The sequence below is a fragment of the Falco biarmicus genome, chromosome 12 (assembly GCF_023638135.1).
Source record: "Falco biarmicus isolate bFalBia1 chromosome 12, bFalBia1.pri, whole genome shotgun sequence".
Lineage (NCBI taxonomy): Eukaryota > Metazoa > Chordata > Aves > Falconiformes > Falconidae > Falco > Falco biarmicus.
Window position 1 is genome coordinate 20410924 of NC_079299.1, and position 23901 is coordinate 20434824.

At 48.0% G+C, this 23901-nt stretch overlaps 1 protein-coding gene across 2 annotated transcripts in view; it reads left to right on the plus strand.

Moving 5' to 3' along the window:
* MDGA1 (MAM domain containing glycosylphosphatidylinositol anchor 1) overlaps positions 1 to 23901 on the plus strand; it is a 154993-nt gene that overhangs the window by 52826 nt on the left and 78266 nt on the right. For both annotated transcript variants that reach the window (XM_056357701.1, XM_056357702.1), the window contains exons 4-8: positions 2623 to 2819; positions 5575 to 5707; positions 10914 to 11183; positions 11586 to 11915; positions 15156 to 15449. In XM_056357701.1, coding sequence (XP_056213676.1) covers positions 2623 to 2819; positions 5575 to 5707; positions 10914 to 11183; positions 11586 to 11915; positions 15156 to 15449 — 1224 coding nt within the window. The remainder of the gene's footprint in view (positions 1 to 2622; positions 2820 to 5574; positions 5708 to 10913; positions 11184 to 11585; positions 11916 to 15155; positions 15450 to 23901) is intronic.

Genomic DNA, 23901 nt, shown 5'->3' on the forward strand with positions numbered 1-23901 from the left:
GTACAAGGGAACACATAGGAAAAACCACAGTTTTTGTTGAACACTCACCCAGGCAACCTTCAGCTGAATGAATCAGAATTTGAAAACAAACCCCTTATTTCCCCACATCCCAATTTGTAGTTAAGAGGTAAGTAATCACCCTCATGTGAGCCTTGGTGTCCTTGACAGCTAGTGCTAGTCCTCACTCATACTTTTAGTATTAGACAGCAAGGTTGTGCAGAGAGCAGCATTGGTGCCAAGAGGATATTAAACTGGAAACACTAACGTGTAGCAAGTTATTCCTTTACCCCAGTGGGCATCAAGTGAGGCTTTAAAGTATTGGTTAGATACTGGCAGACAGGCAGCTGTTGTTTCGAGTATTTCCATGTGGGAGAGAGAGAAAGTAAAGAAAAAGAAAGAATGGATGTTTACAAGCTTACATTGTGCATGAAACATCCCATGTGATCATCTCCATGAGCAGCCTTTGGCCAAATTTATCATTTGTGCAGCTCACGGACATCAGTGGCATTACGCGTACATCAAGGACATGCGTATCATCATAGGTCTTATTTTAGCTTGTCTCAGGAGGGCTAGACTTAAAGCTGACTGCTACAAAAGAAGGCTGAAAGATTCAAGGAAGGAAAGGTTTAGCAACCAAAAGGAAGATGTTGTTTTCTGTGTGGGGAGTAGCTGGGAGCCAGGAGACCTGAATGGTGAGTATCTTTGATCAGTAAGGAAAGTGTATTGCCATGCATCCTGCTGAGAAACAGGAGGCTCAGAAGGATGGTGCTGCAGAGTTGCTCATGTAAAGTGTGAACAAATAAAGGAGGGTTAAGGACAAAGAAGGAGGAAAGAGGAGAGGCTGTGCCTAAGGTCCCCGTCCAAGAGAATTTGGTGTAAAATTCAGTCACTTATGTCTCTACATGGAGACAGCACTGTATGGAGAGGAGCCTTTTTTTCCACCTATGTGTGCTTTTCTTCAGCTTTGGGTTGTTTTTTGTTGGGTTTTTTTGGGGTGGTGGTGGGTGGCTGTGCCTTTTCGTTTTTATGGTAACGGATCTTACTCCTATCTCTGAGCTATGGCGTGGTCAAGCAGGCAGATCTCGGATCCCATTACAATTGCTGCCTACCAAGCATACAGCTCATTAAAATATGCAAATCCACAAGTTGACACTTGTGATTCAGCAGAGAACATACATTATTTGGGAGACATGTTAGCAGAAACTTATCCCAGCTTTCCTCTTTCTTTCTGGGAGTCAGCTCTCCAAACTCACAAATCTCTAAAATAAAATACCGTGAAGATCAGGTGGCATAGGAGAGCAGGAGGTGATGACCATGTGTCCTTGTCCTCGCTGCTAACATGTGCAGAAGACAGTAGTGGCAGCACAAGACAATAGTGGGTGTGTGTGCCTCAGTTTCCTTGCAGGTGAAGATGGGTTATAAGGCTCTTGAAAATGTAGAATTGCTTCAGCTGAGCTCAACAGATGCCTTCTAAGATGTGCTTAAGGGCACAGGGGCAGATCTTTTAGGGACCCAGTTGGGGATTAGGTTTAACCCCCATCAGTCTCAAAGTGGTTCTGGGAGGAGAAAGATCCAGCCCCTCTGAGGTTTTCCTCATGCTTCCTTGATGTTCAAACATGGACATCTGGTGCAAAAGCTCAAGAAAATGATCCCTTTTTAGCAGGAGGGCAACTCTTGGAGACCAGTGTGCTCTGAGTGGATGGAGAGAGTATGCTCCCTGCGAGGCTATTGCTTGTGCCCTTGCAAGTGAAGTGACTGATGACCATTGATTCAGTCATGACAGCTGTGTCTGGTGCAGGTGTGGTGAAGGAATCGGAAGGACTGTTTTCTGTAAAGGGAGAAAACAAAAGAGTCTGATCAGTTTCAGGGGTGGGTGATAGGAATGCAGCGAGTAGAAGTTGCTGAAGGAGAGTCGGTACGAACCTTGAAAAGAAGAAAATACACAGAGGATATGTTAATAGGAAGGAAGAGAAATTGTACATACCTGTCACAGTGTTTTGCATCTCATGTTCCCATGGCACCCCATGAGACTTGCTCCTGTCTAGGAGATGACCTTCCATCTTAGCTCCTTGATCTTGTCCTGACTTTTACTCTCACCCCTTGACTTGAAGGTTTGTCATATTCTTTGTGTGGATGTCTCACAGCCATGGGCTTAGCCCTGCGATTTCAGGAGAGATTTGGGAAGTGGAAAGTGGAAGCAGAAGAAATTGCGATAGAGCAGAGTTTCCTGGGATCCTTCTGACCTCCCCCTCAAGTAGAGGGCAGTGATTTTGGGTGTGGGGTGCCACTGGAGAAGGTGAAGCAGCTCGCTGGTCTGAGGCATGTGGTAGGCAGGTGGCTTGCTTGAGGACTACATGGGGATCTGCAAACCAGAGGGTGCTTTCTATTCTCTGAAGGTTGCGTGGTGAGTGGGAGAGTTTTGGCTTCTCCTGTTTGTTCCCTTTAGATATTGTTTGTGTTACCTGCCCTCAGATCAGCTCTTAATTCAGCAGTTGTCATCAGTCAAATATGTGGGAGCTTCCGCTCTCCTCTGTGTGCCTGGAGCATCCTCTGCTCTGCAGGCTGTACATGCAGACCAAGCTTCACTAACAGCTGCTGCGGCCCTCCCTACCTTCCTTCCAGATCTAGATGAACCTGTTCTCACCGTTCACCAGACCATCAGTGACGTACGTGGCAGCTTCTACCAGGAGAAGACTGTCTTCCTCCGCTGCACTGTCAACTCCAACCCACCAGCTCGCTTCATCTGGAAACGGGGAGCTGAGACACTTTCCCACAGTCAGGACAATGGCGTGGATATCTATGAACCCCTCTACACACAGGTGAAAAAAAGCAAACCTCCCCCAGCTTGTCTTGAGCATCTTGCTGATGCAGCTTATTCTGTAGTAGATGATGTTTCCTTCCTTGCATGGGTTGTGATGCTGAGGAGAGGGTGAGGGTCACTGCAAGGAGCACCGTCTCCAAAAGGGCTGGTAGAGCCTACTTCTGTATGTGTGTTGCCAGGGTACAAGAGGAGCAGAGCAGCAGGATGGAGTGTGACAGCCTAGAAGTACATTCCCCCTTCTGGCACTGTCCCCGAGAGCAGATCACAGCTCCCCTAATGAGGTTACGTGGCTGCTGGATGGCTGAGACTACAATCCAAGCAAACAGTCCCAAGACTGGGTCTCCTCTGTCTCCCATTACTAATGTGGGGTTTTTTTTTTTCTTAAATGAGTGTCCAAGCTGCGTATATCGGGAAGTCCTTCTTGTTTATAGAGTTTTTCCAAATGGCAACAAGTAACGGGGAGCCGAACTGTCTGGGCACTCCTGCTTGCCTGTGCTGGACTTGCCCCTGGACAACCACATTACCCCTCTGAACACCGCTGTCTTCACACTAATTAGCCTGCCAGGGCAGTGGGAGACCAAAGGGAATTCTTCTTTCGCCAAGGCACTCTGGGCATGTTATCCTAAGCTGAGCTCCAACTCCGAATGTCCTTTGGCTGCTAACCAGCGCCGGCGCTTCCAGCAAGGCAGCATGAGGCAGTGGAGGGAGGGCTGAAAGGGCAGCTCCCCAGGGTGCCTGTTTCATCCCACGCACCTTCCTGCGCTCCCAAAGCTGGGCCCTGAGCACATTCTGGCCGAGTTTGATTTCTGAGTGATGCCCCAGGCAGCTTTTCAGTTAATGTAGTCATGTTCATATTTTATTGAAACATGCCATCTCTGTAGGTCATGGAAATGGGCAGCCAAATGGAAACGTTCGGGGGGATAAGTGGAGAGAAGAGAGATGCTGGTGAGCAGCAGATTTGCAGAAACACTGTAGGTCAGTGCTGCTGTTTGGCCCTGAAAGGAGCTTTGTCTAGTCCAGTGCTATGTGGCATCCGAGTAGGACATCCCTGGCCTTAAAGGAAGCCATCACGGGCTCTTCCAGCTTTCACTAAGCTCAGTGTAATTAACAAGGGACATTGCTTAATGAGAGGATGTCTTAAGACTTGAGATATTTTCTTGAGATAAATAAGGCATCTAGCAGAAATTCACCGTGTTGCAGCATTAATGTGTAAACGATCCAGTGTTCTGCAGCTCCTGTCAGGGAATGTTCCCAACGTGATGGGTCATTCCCAGCGCTTGAGCGAGGGTGTTAGGGCTTCTGTGCTCACACATGTGCGCCCTTACGGACCTCTCCTTAGCACCAGCATAGACCTGGTGGTTTGGGTTGGTAAGTTAATGAAAACACACCTCTGCAACACTGTTTGGATGGGGAAATCTTGCTGGAGCTCAAATGCACTATGTTAAACAAGGCAGACTTCACAGGGGTTTGTAATATTGTCTTAGAGATGAACTGGTATCAGTGTCAGGTTTGGGTAGTCTTTTACATTAAAAAGGAGGTGAAGACTTTACTCTTTAGGCTTTTTAAAAGTTACACTGCATGTTTTTACACATCTACCCAATATTTACTAATCGATAAACAGGATACATATAACCCTGTAAGTAATTAGTTGATGTGCACGTTGTAAATGCTGTCATTTGTGTGGCATAGCAACAAATCCCGGGGGACAGGACTTTCACAGGGTTATTGGTCTCCTAGGTATTTATCTTTCTAATTTACTCAGTTCATATCCTTTTTCTCTGCATATTAGCATGCCTGAGCTCATCGTCCAGTCCCTTGAGGTTGTTCTTAGGAGGATTTGTTGTGCTGACACCTTCTCACGTTTGCAGGCAATTACGGGATGGTTTCTCCAAAAGAGATTTAGACAAACACAAGGAGAACTACAGTGACAAGCTGTCGTGGGAAGACATACGAGTTGCAGGGTGTGCAAACCACAGGACGCATCTCAGAGCTTTCCACATTCCATAAATAAAAATCTAAATCTAAAAGAATGCATCTACTGTTAATTTAACAACTTGATTATGTTTCTATAACAAGCCAGTAACTAATGGAGTGCCAGAAAGTGATTTTGTTTATTTGTTTGTTACCTTGGTATGAGAAAAGGCTGTTAAAGTCTGTGCAGTCACTCATCACTCTAGATTTACACCAGCATAAATGAGGTTAGAATCTAGAGAAGACAGATCAGAAAGTTTTGAATATTTCTATGAATTACCTTTTTTTCCCCTGTGCTGCAAATTTTTACACTGTAACTGTTGAACTTGTCATATTTAGGCCAGCATTAAGGCTTGTATATACTCTGATTTCATTTGGTTGAGCGATGTTGAGACCCCAGTGACTTCCCTTGGGTTCCTACCAACATCTCAGTGTGAGATCTCAGGGTCTGTTTTGGAACATTTAAGGTTTTTCAAGTTCCGCAAGATGATTCTGATGGTGGTTGATGAGAAATTATGCCTAGACCTGTTTGACAGTGCTTTCAGCTTATATGTCAGTTGGATGCTGGGTGTTTGGAGAAATCCTGGAGGTGGAGTTACCACAGCAAACATTTTGTGTCTCCTTTATATATAGCTAGGGGGGCTTGGAGTCTGTGCAGTTTGCTGAGGTTTGGATGGAAACTGCTGGTAATCTAATTCAGGACAGGTTACAGACTTGCAATGATGATCTGTGCTTTGTACACCTTGTACATCCTTTTTCCCCACTTTTTTCCCAACTGCCAGGGTGAAACCAAAGTCCTGAAGCTGAAGAACCTGCGGCCCCAAGATTATGCCAGTTACACATGCCAGGTGTCTGTCCGCAACGTCTGCAGCATCCCTGACAAATCCATCACCTTCCAGCTCACAAACACCACAGGTAAGAGGGGGTGCAGAGGGTCCCTGCAGCCTTCCAACCCCTCACCTGCTCAACAGCCCTTACCCTCCAGGAGGATAACACAGCATGCTCTCCAGGACCTGCAGCACCTCATGTTCATGTACACGGCTGCTAGGATTACAAGTCCTTCGTGTAGAAGTCTTGTGGCCAGGGATGCTCTGATTTCTTGTAGCTCTGCATATAGCTGGTGCTTTAACCAGGCCTGCCGTGAGATCATTAAAACAGAGTACATGTAGGTGTTGAGGCACTATGTAGTTTTTAATCCAGACACTTTTATTTATTTATAATTCTAAGTGACTTTAAAAATAGATTTGATACAGTCTAGAGCGGGGCAGACGCTGCAGCAGTTCTTACAAATAATTCATCCGTGTGTGGCTCTGGCCTGGCTTGCCGGGCTGTGCTCTCAGCACCTCCGAGCTAATGGGCTCTGCTGGTGCTGATGTTTGTGGAAAGCAAACATCTCCGGTGCCTTCCCAACAAATAAATTTTACACTGCTATTCATACTGGCAGTGCTTGGGTGCACCTCCAGTTGTGAGCAGAATCAGTCTGGTGCCTCTTGCTTGACCTGCAGTAACTGACTGATGACTGAGTATCATGTACCAAGTACTTGCAAGAACCCGACTGCAACCCGTCCATTAAAACCAAACCAAACTGGACCCACAAAAAAAACCACCCACAAAGCCCCCACATGTGTTGAATATTTTCAAATAATAAGTAAATGTCAGGAAATCGCTTCCAGCCCTGGGGTACTCCATGATCAGAAAGAAAGGCATTGTAGTTGTTTGAATTATTCACCTCTCTAATGTAACACAATGCAGTTTGCATCCCTTGTGTCATCTTTGTGCAGTGGAAACAGAACTCTTTTGATGTCGCCAACTGTTGATGGGATATTGTTGATACTGTATAAATTACGTTTATTGATCTGACTTGAGCCCAAGGTGCTGAACAATAGTTGCATCATTTCATGTAGAAAGAAGAAAAATAATGAGCTTAAGAAAACGAACTAAGTAGCTAATGTCATAAAAAAATATTCTTGATGTAGTAAGATCTCTGAATGTGTCTGGAGCTGCTCATACAACTGCCTGAATTTCCCTCAGGATGAGACTGTAGTGAATGCTGGGATATTCCCTTTAAAAACTTATCTTGTGCTCGAGATGAAGAAAGGGATCTCATACAGATCTTCTACCTTTGAAAACTTAGAAAATCAAATTTCTCATCATGTGCACTCCCCCCTGCCAGCCCAAGCATTGGGAAACTACCCTTCATTTCAGTTCAGCCCCTTTACTGAGTGAACGGGGGAAATGTATTTTCAGGTTGTAGCCAGATCAAAAGCCGGCGATATGGCTGAATTTATACCAACTTCATCAGTACTTACCTAAGCTCTGAACCGGGGCCATGTAGCACCTACATCTAGTTCTTTTTTTCCTGTTGTTTAGTTGTAGATGCATTTTTATACATAGTTACGATGGAGCCTGACACTACAAGCTCAAAGGCATCATGGAAAATGCATTCCTAGAAAATTGTATTAAAAGCTGGTGGTGAAAATGAAACTGGCATTGGGGTGTGAGCAGGGGTTGTGTTAAATAACCCAAGTATATTTATCAGGAAATATATTATCTGGCTTACTTACTCTGTAGGTAGTATTGTGCATAGATGAGAAAATATTTAAAGAAAAATCTTTCATTCTCTCCTGTTTTGCATAGGTCTTTTCTCTCCCTCTTGTGTTTTAGCAGCCTCTGTAGCCTTGGCTGTGCCCAGAATCCTGAGCAGCTTTGCTTGGGATGCCTTTGCCTTTGCAACTGAGGAGGACCCAAAGGGCACCGAGGTGCATGGAAATCAATCTCTTAAATATTTATAGACCCAGATACTACAGACCTTGAGGGCAATTAGTGGGTCAGGTCATGTCAGGCCAAGGGAATCTTCTTTTCCGCCTTAGTTTGCCGTTCCTCAGCTGGCTGACTTTGGCTCCTCTGGCAGCGGCCTTTGAGCAGCCCGCAGTCTCCAGCAAGATGTGCTTCTCCCAAGCTCTGTGTCAGCAGCTTGGCACATGCAGCAGGGGATGGGTTCTTGGTCTACAACCTTGATGGGAAAGAGGTTTCCTCTGCTGCTCCTCTGTCCTGCTGTGGCTCTGGAGCAGGAGGTTGGGTCTGCAGAGCCACAGGACCAGCTCAGCACCGGGCTGCCATCACTTGCTCCAGCAGGGTCAGACCAACGTTTTCCCCTTCCTCAATTTCTGCAAAATTAAGCAGCCCAGCTGGTTAATTCTCCTGCAGTTTTACTGCAGCAAATTGGACTTCAAAGGGAATTGAAAGCGACTCTTTGTTTTTAATGGTCCCCTTGCTGCTCAGCAGACTCCGCCAGCAGGTTTCCTGAGCCAAGAACAAAAGGAATTGCCACAGGTTACAAATAAATGAGATTCATCTCCTGCATAGCAATGTCTGCAGACTGTTAACCTCTGTCTGCTGACAGGAGTGGGAGTGGGAGCCCGTGCAGGCGCCCACGGCCAGGCTCCCTTTTGGGGCAGGTCACAGGGCTCGCTGCCTGGAACTGTGCGGGTGGCAGCTTTGCAGTTGCCCTCCCTCCCTCTTGCATGCACACACAACCTGTGCTGAGGCAGTGCTGGCACCGGCATGTCACTTTTTTCCCGTGTTGCCTTGCCCAGAACTGGGTAAGATGATTGTTGGTCTGATACGTGCACATCGAGCACTGCAAGAGCCCTAAATCTTAACCAGAGCTTGCAGGACCTCTGGTTTGTGCTCCCCAACCCTGACATCATCTCTCTGGCCATAGACTGGTTTCAGCCTTTCTCTGGCTCTGACAGGGATGGATGGAGATTGCCAGGCAAGATGCTGCATTTGTCAGTTTGTCTGTGCCCTGTGAACCTGAGACCAGTTCAATGTCAGAGGGCAGCAACAGCTATTTGGTGTTAGCTACACTCAGCTGACAGCCTGTTAGTGTCAGGAATGTGACCTGCCTGACCATAGTGAGTCAAGCTATTGCATTCTTGGTCTTCCTAGCATCTTGTGAAACCGACTGGAGCTTGGAGAGGATGTACAAATCCTTCCTTTGCTCATTAGTGCACATTAACCCTTGCATACCGTTTCCAAAACTCCAGCAAAGAGACCTGTGAAAGGCTCTTAGTGCAGGCTGTGGCCTCCTGAAAGTCAAGGACTCCAACCACTGGCCTCAAAATGGCCCGTGCAGGTGGCAGAGGAGCCACCTTCTTCCTTAGGCACAGCTGGCCACCCCTGGCACAAACAGCATGCACCGTGGCCAGGGAGAGACGTTTAATTCACTGCACCAGAGCAATATCCTAGCATGGCAGTAGCTGCGCTGCTAAATTATGGTGCTGGTGCGGCGGAGAGAGCAGTCCTCCTTGCCTTGTTTGTATGGGCTGTAATTCAGAGATCCAACACAAATCCAGCACAGCTCATTAACGCAGGGTCCAGGGAGAGAAGAGGCAGAAATAATGATGCTGTTAAATCAGGCTTCATGAATATGGAACAATGTCTTATTTTGCATTATTATGGCTGTTACTTAAAACATACTCCCCGCCTTTGTGCTGGCGACTGCTACTTTCTCGGCTCTGTGTGGATGGAGCCGGTGATGGTGCTGACAGGGGCTTTAAAAGGCTTTTCCTGGGGTGAAACAGACAATATAAAAAGGAAGGTTTTTTGATTAGTTCCTGGAGGGGGGATGTAGTGAGAAGGGTGCAGAAATAAACCAAAACCAGGTACTAGAGTATTCAAAGGAGAGGTTCTCTAGACATTTTGAATTGGTCTCCGTTCAGTTGTGCATGAAAGACAACCCCTGTGACCTGGTCTGTAGCCCTCAGGTCTGTAGAAAAGTGTATTTGACACTTGTGGAGGTTAAGAGTGAGTGCAGAGCTACTCTTCGTGGACTGTTACAGTGCAAACAGGTCCTGGTCCTCTGTGTCAGGCTTTGAGCTGCAAGGGCCAGCTGCCTGGCAAAGGCTTTGCCTCTCAAAGATGTCTAGTTGGGTGTGAGACATGGAGAAGCGTATCATGGGATAGATGAGGTCCATTTTTCATGGTGGAACTCCCCAAAACTCCTTCTTGGGATGACAACTCTGTACAGGAGGAGTGGTTTAATCCTAACTGTCCCTAAACACAAGCAGTTGTTGCGTTCTAGCAGGATCCTCTGAGCCTGTCCTTTCTCCTCCGGCTCTCCACCAGGGTGGAGCTCTAGTGGTCAAGCAGAAGGAGCAGGCTGTGACTGGGCATGCACCTGGTGCTCTTCCCTTGGGACTGAGAGAACCATCCAGAACACTTGACATCCCAGTGAGCTTCCCAGCATGCTTTGAATCAGGTCCTGAGATGCTAGGCTTCATCCACGGCTGCAACTTCCCATGCTTTGTGACAGTGAATCTCCTGTTCTCCTGTCTGGGTTGGTTTTTTTCTTTTCCTTTTTTCTTTCTCAGGGCTCAGTGCATTGTGCTGTTCCTGTCCAAGGCATAAGCAGATTAACTGTGATTGGTACAATAGTGTTGCAGCAAGGGAGATACAGGTGCTCTAGTAGGAGCTACCAGTTGAGAATTTTCTCCAGTGCTGCTTCTGCAGGGCCTGCCTAGAGTCAGGGGAGTTAAGTACGGGGAGAACAGAAGGCGATGTGGTGTCTGCAGAGGAGTGGGCTGGATGCATGCAGGTAGGTAATGCAGAGCTGCAGTGGCTTTCCATTGCCCTTCTGCCTTGCTGCAGTTGTTTGCGTCAGGAGTCAAGAAGCCTCTAGTTTCAGGTTTTCCGCTGCCAGATTTTCTCTGGTTGCTGCTTCTGCCTGTGGAAGGGGGGTTCATCAGGCTTTTCTTTTAACCTGAGTCTTAAGCCCTAGAGAACCTGCACTGAACACTGCTAAAATATCACACCTAGCTTGTTTCCCAAGCCCAAGCACTAGTGGTGGAGTGTTTTAGGCATGACCTCTGTTCTGGGGCAGTGTGAGGTCCTGCCTGCAGTGTTTCCTAACCATAACAGAGCAGAGTGCTCAAACTCAGACATGGTAATGCTTTAGGTTCACAGAAACCTTGTATTTGTAATGAACTCACAGATCACTCCAGCTCTCCCTGCTCAAACCAGCTGTCTTCAAGAACAGACCTTAGAAAGTCTGAAGGTGTACACAGGCAAGTTGATGGGTCTTTTTCAAGCTCAGAAGTGTCCCTCTGTACTCTTCCAGCTCCACCTGCTCTGAAGCTGTCTGTCAATGAGACGCTGGTGGTCAACCCCGGTGACAACATCACTATGCAGTGCTCTCTGACAGGCGGTGACCCACAGCCAGAGTTGGTTTGGTCTCATTCTCCTGGCCCAATGCCTCCCAACAGCCTTGTGCAAGGAGGCAACCTCACCATCTGGAGGATCCGTGTAGAGGACTCAGGCTACTACAATTGCACGGCCATCAACAATGTGGGGAACCCAGCAAAGAAGACAGTGAACCTGCTGGTGCGGTGTAAGTTGCTCTTTTTCTTGGAGCATGGGTTTTCAGGGTGGAGGGGCTAGATTTGCATTTCTCCTGGCTGCTGTTGTGCAGCTGAGGGTGAATGTGATACTTAGCAGTGATTAGCATTCTGGAGAAGTGCCTATGCAAGCTTCTGTGCTCCCAGACCAACTGCTGTGCTAGCACCGCTTGCAGCCTCATCCCAGGCTATAGTACTGTCCTGGACTGGAAAATGATCCCAGGCTGCTACCTGTGAGGCCCTGGGGATATTTTGCAGTAATGTAACTGGGGGAGGTCTTCAGATAGATTTTGCATGGAGATGTTGCCTTCCTGAGGAGCAAAGAGTTGTTGTCCTGTCCCATGCAAGACACTTTGCTCCGTCCCTAACCAGTTTTGCACTTGTGTTCATTCCAGCCATGAAGAATGCCACGTTCCAAATCACCCCTGACGTGATCAAAGAGAGTGAGACCATCCAGTTAGGGCAGGACTTGAAGCTCTCATGCCATGTAGATGCTGTCCCCCAGGAGAAGGTTGTCTATTCCTGGTACAAGAACGGGAAACCAGCCAGGTTCTCAGACCGGTTGCTCATCACCCGGAATGACCCTGAGCTTCCACCTGTGACCTGCAGCTTGGAGATTATTGACCTGAGATTCAGTGACTACGGCACTTACCTGTGCGTGGCTACCTTCCAGGGAGCACCCATTCCTGACCTCAGTGTGGAGGTGAACATCTCCTCAGAGACAGGTGAGCCTCTCTGTGGCAGCTGGCGACCACACAGGAGTGGTTGGCATCACTAACTGTCCCCCACCCTCATGCCTCTGACTTTTTTGAGGGACCTCACCTGAGTGTCTTGAATCTCAATGGGGAAGAGACTCACACCCTCAGGCAAGTGTTTGGGTGAGACTGGAGACGAGTGATAGTTACAGCTTCTCTGCCAGATGTGTTATGCACCAAGCAGATTTTCCTTCATGTTTTTTCCCTATGAAAAGTTCAGAGTGCAGTCCAGTCAAAGCTACAGGGACAGGTTTAGAGTGTGTTTTTTCAGAGAAGCCTCCAAATTGTGAAGGAAGAAAGAGGGAGCGGTTATTTCACCAAATTTCAAACATCCCTTTGCTTAGAAAAGAGTAAAAGAGAAAGCAGGCTGCTCTTTTCTCTCTTTGGCATTGTTTATGAGGAATGTTCCTTTTTTCAGAGCTGTGGCCGGGAGATTGGTATCATCTGTCAGAGCAAATCCTGCGAAGAGCTTTAATGTTTACCAGATTGCAACTGCAATCTGTCTTGAGCACTCTCTTGGAGTCAAAGTGTTTTAAATGCCTCCCCTCTTTAAAATCAGGGTCAAAGCTTCACCCCATGGCTTGGTGAGGACAGGACTAATCCATAAGAGTGTTTGTCAGTCACCTTATGGACTGAAATACAGGGTCTCAGGGCTGCCTTTCTGTTTCTGGGGAAGTGCTGTATCCAGCTCTGCTCTTCATTACATCGATGTAGTCTTGCTGCCTTTCCAGGACCTTGAGGGTACAGCACAAAGCAGTATTGGGCTGGTAATCTGGTGAGGACTCCTGGGGGGAGCCAGCTGCCCACAGATTTTGTCCTCAGCCTTCACAGAAAGTTTCTTCTCAGTCCTTGGTTGTGCTGGATCCACTGGCCAGGCTGGTCCCAGTCTGGATTCTGGATGTTGCTCACTTCAGCCCCCCAGCAGAAAGTGCTGCACCTGCTTTTAATTCTTTTTGAAGCCCCTGTCTCCCAGCAGAAAGTGCTCATTAGCAGCCTGGAGATCAAGCCCTGACCATGCTATGGTCCCACTAAACACTGAAGAGTGGCTTCTCTTCTGCTTGCAGTCCCGGAAAGCAGTGCCCCCTCTGTGCCAGCAGACACCAACCCTGTTGTAGCAGCAGGGAAGAAAACTGGGGGAACCCTCTGGTCCTGGTGCAAACACAGCTCTCTTGACGTTGTGTGGCTGCTGCCAGCAGGAGCAATCTTCTTTGCCCAAGATCACTAGATGGCAGAGTACAATTGTGTTTAAGACTGCAAGGGCAGGAGGCTGCAAAGGGTGGGAAGACCCTGGATGATCCCACCAAAGGGCTGGGCAGTGTCTTGTTGGTGCAGGTGTTGGCCTAAGCACCAGCGGGTTGCTGCCTTAAAGGAGCTGTCTGTGGTGGCAGGCTGCCCCATGTTCTGGCCTGTCCAGTGGAGAGCAAGCCCACATGCTCACGTGGGTGCTGCTGATGGGGAGGGGCAGGGGGGCAGCCTGGGGCATTTTGAAGCTTCTCTTTGGCAGCCTGGGCCAGCAGGACCGCTTTGTGACTCGGGGACTGAAAACAGCCATTCCTGGTGGAGCAGCTCTCCATGCAGCAGCCGAGGCTGTCCAGTGTGTAGCAACTCTCATGAAAAGCAGTGAGCCACCTCCAACATTTGGTTCCCACATAAAAACCCAGTGGGATTTCCCCAGATCACAGAATCAGAGCAGGAGGGCAAGCCGCAGTGGCTCCATGTTTCCCCACTGAGCTAAACTTGAGCTCGCTAAGGTGGCTGCCTCCACTGAGAAGCTCTGAGGAGATAGCTTTAATTAAAAAAAATAATCTTCAAATGCAATTTACAGCTTTTCCCCATGGAGAAAATTGCCTCTTGCCAGGTAAGCAGCTGCCAGTTGAGCACCAAGAGTGCTGTCGTCCCTTCGCACTGTGTGGGGCAGGGTGTGATGAGATTCCCCAGCCCACAGGAGACCTGCAAATTGAAAATGTGGCCTCCCTGTTGCATAGGGAGGTCACTGCAGGGGGAGATTAGGCTGGAGCCATCCTAAATTTGCTCCTAAAGCAGCTGTGGTCTGTAACATGTTACAATTACTGTAGCACACTCCCCTTTGCTGGAGTTCAATTGAGCTAACATTGGTTGGACCAGCTTGTTACAGCCTCTGTAGGTCTAAACTTTGATACAAATGGAAACCAAGTACAGGGACCTTGCAGTTATGGAAGTGTCAATCCCTACTGTCAGGAGGAAGGGTTGAAAAAGAAGCTTTCAGGAAATTATTGTGGCCATATTTACCTCAGTTGAACTGTTAACACTGAAGCCTAATACAAATAAAATGTTAGTATTACATAGGTTTTAGCACAAATATCCCCTTCCTTGGTTCTTGGTGGAGTTGGGGATGTGAACAACAAATCTCTTCCCACCAGCACGTCTGCACCCTTTAACTATTGTCACCGAGTTTCTTTTGAGCAATGTTTATCAGCAAAATTCTGTTCGTCAGCTGGTAGCTGGATATTTCTTGAGTGTTACTATGCCTCCAGCTCTAGCCCCAGCATGGCAGCAGTTCTGCTGGGTGAGCTCTTCCCACCCTGGCAGGAATACCAGAAGTGATCTTTGCTGGGACCCATCTCTCACTCAAGTGAGCCAGAGATAACCAGTGCACTGTGAATCTCAAATGTAAAGTAAGCAGAGACGCTTAACACAGCTGGCTTCTTGCTGTGGTTTATGAGCAAACAGGGATCCTGGACGTCTGATAAGGCTGGAGATGCAATCTGCAGGCACTAATCCTGTAAGTCTTCGTTTTGGTCTGACCTGGATAAGGGGGCTGGATACCTTGGTAGATATGACTTCTCTTTCTTGGCCAAAAGGCTGCAGTTCCACTTGAGAAATTCACTGACCAGAAATAGAGAAATGGATCAAAGAGGCTTTTGCCTTTGTGTTCCTCATTGTTAGCCCTGCTGCTGGGCAGCAATTTGCAACCAGAGGCTGAGAGCTAGGGGAAAGTTCCCAGCACAGCTGACGCTTGCCATCAGTATTGAGATATATTGTTGGAGAAGCTGTGACCTACCTGTAGGATAACTTACATGGGCAGTATGTTCCTATAGGGGTTGCAGTGTGTCAAGTGGAAACCTTCAGAGTTCAGGGCTGTTGGTGTGACTCAAACACAAGCATCTCAAGAACGTTCCTTGTTCGCTGGAAAGTTGGTGTAAAACAATTTACTTCTTGTCTCCTTTTTAGTGCCACCAACCATCAGTGTCCCTAAGGGTCAGTCTACCATCACCGTCCGGGAGGGCTCCAGGGCTGAGCTGCAGTGCGAGGTTCGAGGGAAGCCCAAGCCACCTATCATCTGGTCCCGGGTAGATAAAGAAACTCCCATGCCTTCAGGGACAATGACGATGGAGACGTATGATGGGAAGCTGCGCCTGGAGAGTGTGAGCCGAGAAATGAGTGGGACCTATAAGTGTCAGACAGCCAGGTACAATGGCTTTAACATCAGACCTCGGGAAGCCCTGGTGCAGCTCAACGTGCAGTGTGAGTATAACTGTGTAGTACTGGGCTGCCTGTCTGAATGCCTGTGTACTCAAAAGCTTGTGGGCTAAGCAGGGTTGATACACTCAGTGCTGCTTTCAGGCAGGGTTGACCTTTCTTACTGGGCTGAGCAGACACATCTCTTTTGAGGGACCTTTGAACAGTTTATATTTAATTGGTCTGGCTACACAAGGCTAAAGGCTGGATAACGCATGGCCAGCACGTTGCAAGTGGAAGGGAGAGGTGTTGTGTGTGTTTGTGTACAACACTTTGCATTTCCCTGTCAGTGGGTGAGTGCAGAGCAGCAGCTGTACCAGGTGTGTGTTTGTGTGCATTATACATACATTTCAGGGTATGTTAGTAAGTTTGTAAAGTCAAGCACTCAAAGGTGGTAAATGAATGTTGATTAGACCATTTCCACCCCACAATCCTTTCTTCAATTTAGTTGCCCCAACTGTCATTTCTGGATGTGCCTGAATCGTTTTGCCTGAAAAGCAGTGCTAGGCAGACCCTAACAGGGACTGCATACTCCCAAATAGTTTCCATGCAACAAAGCTGTAATGGAAAGCTAATTCTTAGCATGTGGTGTATGGACTGACTTCAGCGATGGGTGGTGCTTCCAGCCCTGCTTGAAGGGTGCCACCTCTGCACAAAGGTGAACGTAGAAGGAGGGGTGCTGCTGATGTCCACGTCGGGTGACTGTTTCCATCCTTTCCCTGCAGTGGTTTTTCCCTTCAGAGAAGTGAGTGCCTGCTCAGCCCCTGTGCTGTTGAGGGGTGTTTTGACATGTGGGGTCTGTGCTCTCACCTTGAAGACTTTGAGTCAGACAGGGGGAAGGCAGCTGGGTAAAACACCTTGGTCTGGAAGGAGCTGTGACTGCAGGAGTAACCCTCCCTGCAGACCTCATCCCATTGGGTTAGTGCGATTGCTGAGCTCTTGCAGAGTCCTCTGAGCAGTGTGGATCTGGCAGGTGCGGGATGGGTAGGGAGCAGGTTAATTTGCACCTGGGTGCATTGGGCTGTGACTGACAAGCCTCCACATACAGCGCAGCAGTGCTTGTTAGACATGCTGCCCCATTCCTCCCGAGCTTGCTCCCCAGGGAAGAAAAGTGAGACCAGAGCAAATAACCCGGCTGAAGCCAACCAGAACACTGCTCACAGATGTGAGTGCTGGGAGCACAGCAGTAACAGAGACATGCAAAGTGCTGCAGGCTCTTTATATATTCAAAGATGCCCTTTTAAAGTCATCTCTGTCCATTCAGGAGCATGGTGGGAATTAAATTACAGGATGGGAACAGGGAAATGTGTGCAGGTTTCCATGCAGGTAAGTATGTGTGGAGAAGCTTCCCTTGAGCAGGTGTTGTGGTTTAACCCCAGCTGGCAGCTCAGCCCTACGCAGCTACTTGCTCACCGCCCCCCGGTGGGATGGGGGAGAGAAATGGAAGAATAAAAGTGAGAAAACTCGTGGGTTGAGATAAAGACAGTTTAGTAAGTAAAGGAAAAGCCACACACGCAGGCAAAGCAAACGGAGGAATTCATTCACCAGTTCCCGTCGCAGGCAGGTGTTCGGCCATCCCCAGGAAAGCCGGGCTCCATCACCCGTAATGGTTACTTGGGAAGATAAATGCCATAACTCCAAACATCCCCCCTTCCTTCTTCTTCCCCCAGCTTTACATGCTGAGCATGACGCCACATGGTATGTAGTGTCCCTCTGGCCAGTTGGGGTCAACTGTCCTGCCTGCGTCCCCCCCAGCTTCTTGTGCACTCCCAGCCTGCTCGCTGGTGGAGCAGTGTGAGGAGCGGAACAGCCCCTGACGCTGTGTAAGCCCTGATCAGCAGTAGCGAACACACCTCTGTATTATCAACACTGTTTTCAGCACAAATACAAAACATAGCCCATGCTAGCTACTATGAAGAAAATTAACTCTATCCCAGCCAGAATCAGGACAGCGAGGTGGAAAGGTGTGTCTTGGTTCCAGCTGTTTTGGAAGGCAGGCTGGGTCAGGCGTATGGGACATGGCAGGGACAGTGACTCTTGATCACCCCAAGAACGGATGGGAGATGCAGCAAAATGTCAGTCTGGAGCAAAGAACCATCAGACCTGCTGGTGGTCCCCAGTGTTGTGATGGTGTTTGAAAGCTGTGTGGTCCTCGCTGACCCTCATCGCCCCTGCAGAGGGAGCAGCAGTGCCGAGGCAGGGATGGATGCAGGCTTACTGGGTGGTCTGGAGGGGGATCACAGCCCTGAACCTTGGGCTGGAGAGGGAGGACATGACTCCCCACACAAGACAGGTGGTGGGTACAAGCCAGAGTCTGTTCTGGGGTAGAGCCTTTGATGTGACCACCAAGAAGGCAAAGATGTGATGAACATCTGTGTAAAGAGCAACTCAACATACTCTTCCTATAGTTCTTCCCAAGGCCAAACAATATTTTAGCGTGATCTTGCCCAAGTAATGGTGGCATTGTCCATGTGGCAGCCCACCCAAATGGCCCTCTTCCCTTTTCCATCAGTTCTGTGTACCCGTAGCTGGAGCTGGGTGTGTACTGGGTATTTGTACACCTGAGCTGCCTCCTGCCTGGGAACTATGGAGGGACCTTGCAGTGGCGCTGCCTGTTCTGTGTCTGAGCAAGCAGCTTTGGCCTCAGGGCTGACAATTTACTCCTTCCATCAGCATGAAAAACAAACTACGAACCAAGAAAGTAGGGCAAGAATTGCCCTTGTGCCCTTTATAGGCTCCCCCCTTTCCCCCACACAAAAAAAAAAACCCGTCAAACAACACAGTCTCTGTTTATCCCTCTCCGCCTTGTTCATGCAGCTGGAAGGAGGTGGGTGCTGCAGCAAGGGCCACTGTGGTTAATTGAAACGCTGCTCTCCAGTGTGGGTAGCTCATTAGTCTGGTGGCTTGCTCTGGAATTCTCATCTTGTTGGAAACAGGGATCGTGTGGCTCCTGCAGCCTCTGTGATGAGCACTTCCCCCACCTCCCCCAGCCCACGCATCCCACCGGAGAGCTGCTTACGTGGGGTGTGCACGTGTGTGTGTGTGTGTGCGCGCACACAAAGGCATGCCTGGTCATGTGTCAGGTGCGAGCTCCTTTTGAACTGGCTCACTCAAGGGAAGAGCAAATTCTGGGTGATAATGTGGTTGTTTCTCTGATTTGCTCCAAAGCTAAAGTTGCAAAATCAATACAGCAGATCTGATTAGATGTCAGAACCTGTTTCTGTGTTTCTCTTTTCTTTTTCTCCCCTCACCCTCATGCATGTAGTGCTCTACTGTAACAAACTAGCCCAGAAATAGCTTTGCCAACAGCACTGCAACAGTGGAAAAAGAGTAAGAAGACAAAATAAACAAGTCAGCTGTCAAAAAAAAAAAAAAAAAAAGTGGTCGTCTTATGATTTTTTTGTATTTTGCAAGCAGAGAAAGTTTCTCTCCTTTTATCTTATGAACTGTAATTGTCTATCATCAGCTCTCTTGACAGGCTGGATGGTCTCTTCCCTGGACTTCTTGGTCTGAACTGTAGAGCTTTGGAAGATTAATAAGTTCATGAAAGTGCTTGCAGCCTTATAGCTTTGTGGTTGGGATGAAGAAATGTTGCACGCTGGCTAGAGCAAGAGATTGAGCTTGTCAGAACTCCTGGGAATCTGGCTGCCACTTGGAGTGGCAGTGTCTTGTCATCTTTTCCCGTATCTTCAAAACAGGAATAAAACTGACCCATCTCTTCAAGGATTTGTGGGGCATAATAAACATAGCACTTTGAAATCTTGAAAAAAAAATAGCAGTGGAAGGGCAGAGTGCTGTTGTTAATAATATCAGTGCTATTGCTGATGCTGTTGTCAAGGCTTTTTTCAGGACCAGGTATTCGCTCAAGAAAATCTTAGCAGAAAAATGAATCCTCTGCAGAGGTGGGTTTAAAATCAGGACTGGATCTCCCTGAGTAGATGAGAAAGCGTAAGGCTGTAAGACACACTCGGCTTGAAAATGTGCAGCACTCTTGAGTTTTGGAACACAAAGTGTCATTTGAGGCAATGTGTATGAAAGGAGGAAAGAAAGTGTGTATGTGTGGATCACTAAAAAAGATCCTACCCAGATACAAATTTAGCAAATACATAACAAGAAATTGCAAAAAAAATATATTAGCCATGTATCCTAAAAGCCTGGTCAAAATATTATTTCCATGAATTACAAAGATTGGTAGTGACTCTAAACTCTAGCTGTTGCTAGAACTGGCCTTTGAGATTACTGTCGTATCAGGGTGAATATTACATTTGCTCCGTTATAGCCTCCTATAACAGTGTGGTGTAAATTACAATCCTAGTACATTATCCTGCTCGACTGATATCATGTCAGCTCTGATGTTCTGTCAGTCCTGAACGGCATGTCATAAACTACTGCACAGCTCAGCCAAATTCCAGCTCAGCCCTGTGCTCCTCATCACACCTGATCCCTGATAAACTTACTCCAGTATTTTCCCACAAACAGGGATATCCTCCCTCACAGCACTCACTACTTGCTGTTTCAGGCCTTTGCTCAATCACCTGAATGGGTTCTCCCTCTGGATAGCCACCAAGGCCTGGTAGGAGAGCACCCCTCTCTTTTGTTGAGAGATGTTTGTTAGTTCTCCCAGTTCTGATGATTGGATAAGCAGACATTTGCTGGTGCCATTTTTGTCTTTGGCAGAAGTTTTGGTCTCTGTAAGTGCCCAGAGAAAGAAGGGAAGAAGGAAGAGGAGGTATTTACGTAGGGTTGACCTTGTTTTGGGCAGTCAAGCCTGAAAGATGATCCCGTTTCTCATCTTTGGTTCACACAGCAGGTGAGATCTTGGCAGGAAAAAAAAAATAGAAAAGGAATCAACCTGATTATCTCCTTTCCTGGAGTAACACGGCCTGTGAATTTGGCCCCTTCTGGATCCAGAATAATAGTCCACAATCATCTGAGATTTATCTCCAAAGGATTACATTTATTGCCCTTAGGAAGAGTTTTGCCACATTAAGCGGCAGGTGGATTATTGTGCTTTATCTTCAAAACATAGTGAATATTATGTGTAATCAGGAAAGTAGACTGATGTTCTCTTTGGAGGGGCAGTTTTCATGGTTAACAGGACTTCAGGAACCATTGCATCGTCGTAGACATAGGCATTGCCATAGGGTTGGTGACCAGCAAGTCTGGCTCTGCCCTAACCTGGAAGGCAGCCAGAACGTGTCCTGCTGGGGCATCTGTTGCCCTTGTCACTTAAACTAATATTCAGGTGGGCACAGATACGTTTTCCTATTCAAGCTCACACACTGGCAAATGTTATTCCTGGTCACACACTGTTGACTCATTCCTCTTTAAAATCCTGCTGAACCTATTGGCAATGCTGTACATCAGGCGGGCAATAGTCAGCATCAATTTCCCCTGTTATCTGTGTAGCAAACAGAAGAGCAGGGAGGAGAGGAGTGGGCGATACTGTAAATAAGTAAGAAGCATTGCTGGATCCACGCAACTGGAAATGGAAATGCATTAAACTGTTTCGATCAACTGTTGAAGCCATAGCTCAATGTCAGTGCTTTTTGCTGGTGCCCTGCCCGCTCTGAAACATAAGCTTGGATATTAACTGCTCCGTTAAAAACGCTCTTGAGACATGCTCTTGGCACGGCGATGTTTCTGCAGCGTGGCTAGGACTGGTCTTTTGTCTCCTGAGTGCTCCCTGAAGTTCCCCCTGCCTAAGTGAAGGGAGTCCAAGAGAAATGAGACTGTACGTGGCCAGAGCTGACCCATGTCTGTGACCGAGCTGGCTTGTCGGTCTTGCTGCTTGGCCATGTGAGTTGGAGTATGGAGCCATCTGCTAAGAATTTTAGGCTTGGCTGGTTTAATTTCTGAGTGTGTTTATTAATAGTGACTGTTTTACATTTTTTAAATTATTTTAATCAGTGAAGTCCATCCTGACACCCTCCTCCAAGGTGATGAGTGCAGTTCAGGAGCTAACATGGGGGCAGAAAGTGATTTTTCTATGCTTGCAGTGGCTGAGGCTTTCCTGCCCTTCCATTCATGCTTCAGTATTGCTGTTCTACACGGCACAGGTCTTGCTCCCAAGACAAGGAAACCTTGGGCTCTCCTACTAACCAGAGTTCTGGGATGTTCTGGTTCATTTTAGACTATCAGAGGCACAAGAATGAACTGATGTTCTGGGGGAGGTGTGTCTGTATTCAAAGCCACGGGAAAACTGTGCCTTCTGCAAGTTCAGTGTTTGCAAACCTGAAGACCTTCATTAGTGAAAAGAAGAAAATCCTTTGCAGTCCTGGGCATGACCTCGAACCACAAGTCTGAACAAAGCCTGACCTGGTTGTTAGGTTCCACTTTGATGGGAAATCCTCCCAGATTATCCCCCAATTTATTGTACAAAGGTTTGTGTAACTAAGCTGAAAGTATACATGTTATTTCTCCGTTTCCATCGAGCCCTGCTGCACCCCGCGTTAAGAGCAGAGAGTTTTGTTCCTGATTGTCAGCGTACTTTCCACGTGCAGTATTGTGACTGGGATTAAGTTGCTTAGAGCTTGTGTTTGTGCACGTAGCCCTGTCCTCAGCGATGCGGCGTGAGGATTGCTCACTCTACTTCCCGGTGCCTGGGCTGCTAACAGCTAATTAGAGTTGTCAGTCTAAGGACAGGCTGAAGGAGGAATCGGTTTTACTCTGTCATGGCTGTAAACCCAAATGGCCACGGTTCACAGCACAGTAACAACAGAGGCTTAGCAAGCCTCAGATTTGTTTTAACAATTACCATCTATTGGTCCTGGGGCCTGGCAGATGAGGGCTGTGACTGCACTTACAGCAGTTTAAGACTGGGTCTTACGATGGGGTTGTACTACCAAATGTAGCTGAAAAGAGGATGGCTTCTGTTTGTCTGGGACTTGTTGGCCCTACCTCTCTGCAAGCCTTGTGGCACAGAGGGGCCAGCTGGTTGGCTAAGAATGCTTAGCTAAAACCTTCTTTGTGACCACCCTTATGTTTGTGGAGCAACCCAGGACTCCCAGTGCTGATTTTTTTGCATTTGGTGTATGCAGCTTTGGAGGGAAAAGTCTTTTACATGGTAAAGCGGTTGCATGAATTTTGGCGGGCCTGAATTTCCCCCCTCAGTGTGTAGCAGTTAGGTCTGCAGGACCCTGGTCTCTTCTCTGCTTGCTGCCTGGTGGGGAAGGTTCCCATGCGCTGCCATTCACCGGGTCTCCCTTGTGCCCCAAGATCTTTTCTGATTTACCTCTTTGATTGAAATTGGTCTGGCAGAGCATGTCTGCAGGCTGCGGTGGCCAGGAGATACAGGAGACTGGAGACATAAAGCAAAAGGCCCAGCTGGCAGGGAGAGTTCACCAGAGCAGTGGAGGCTGGGGAGCAGATTTTGCAAAGCTGGCACGTTCTATCTGTGGCACCATACGTCAGGTGCAAAGTACCAGCAGGGCTCCTCACTGACCCTGGCTAAGTGACCGTGAAAGAAGAGAGGATGATACCCAGATACGTGCACCAGGAATGTGGGAGCCCTCCCTAAAGAGGACACCTGCATCTGCTGCCTGAGATTGCAGCCTGTGCCTGCTCTACCGTTCAGCCTTTGTGCAGCTCATTGCTCATCTTTAAACACCTCTGTGGCGGTAATGATAGGCTGAGTAAAAGCTTGCGTGAGAGCTCCTTGCCTGGAGAGATGAATTTGTTTGCTTAGAAAAGAACTGGTCTAAATCAGCTAATCCATTTCTCAGATATTGTTAGGAGACACAAATACACTTTCCATAAGCTGCCATTATCCTGTTTTTTGGCCAGACTCTCCAGGAAGAGCAACTTAATTTTATCAAGAGAGAGAGATACATCCAAGCTCTACGGTTTTGTCAGGAAAGGAGAGAAGAGAGCTGTATAGACATGGTGGATGGCAGACAATCTTGGTCATCCCTCTGTGGACAATTGCTCACCTACTGTGGCCCTTTCACGGCTGAACACCACTTCTCATACTGTTCGCATTCAGACACTCCTTTTAATGTTTTCCTGCCGTGGCAGCTATTTTCCCTGTAGGACATAGCCAGGCGTCAGTACTGGCTCCGGACTTACTTAACTTATTTGTCAATAACCTGGATGGAGGAAGAGAGGGTGCCCCCAGCAAGTTTGCAGATGATACCAAACTGGGAGGAGTGGCTGGTACGCCAGGAGGCTGTGCTACCATTCAGCAAGAGCTGGGCAGGGTGGAGAGCAGGGCAAAGAGGAACCTGATGAAGTTCAACAAAGGCAAGTGCAGGGTCCTGCACCTGGAGAGGAATCACCCCAGGCACCAGCACAGGCTGGGGCTGACCTGCTGGAAGGCAGCTCTGCGGAGAAGGACCTGGGAGCTCTGGTGGGCAGCAAGTTGCCCGTGGGCCAGCAGTGTGCCTGTGTGGCCAAGAAGGGCAATGGAACCCTGGGGTGCGTTCGGAGGAGCATGGCCAGCAGGTCAAGGGAGGTGATC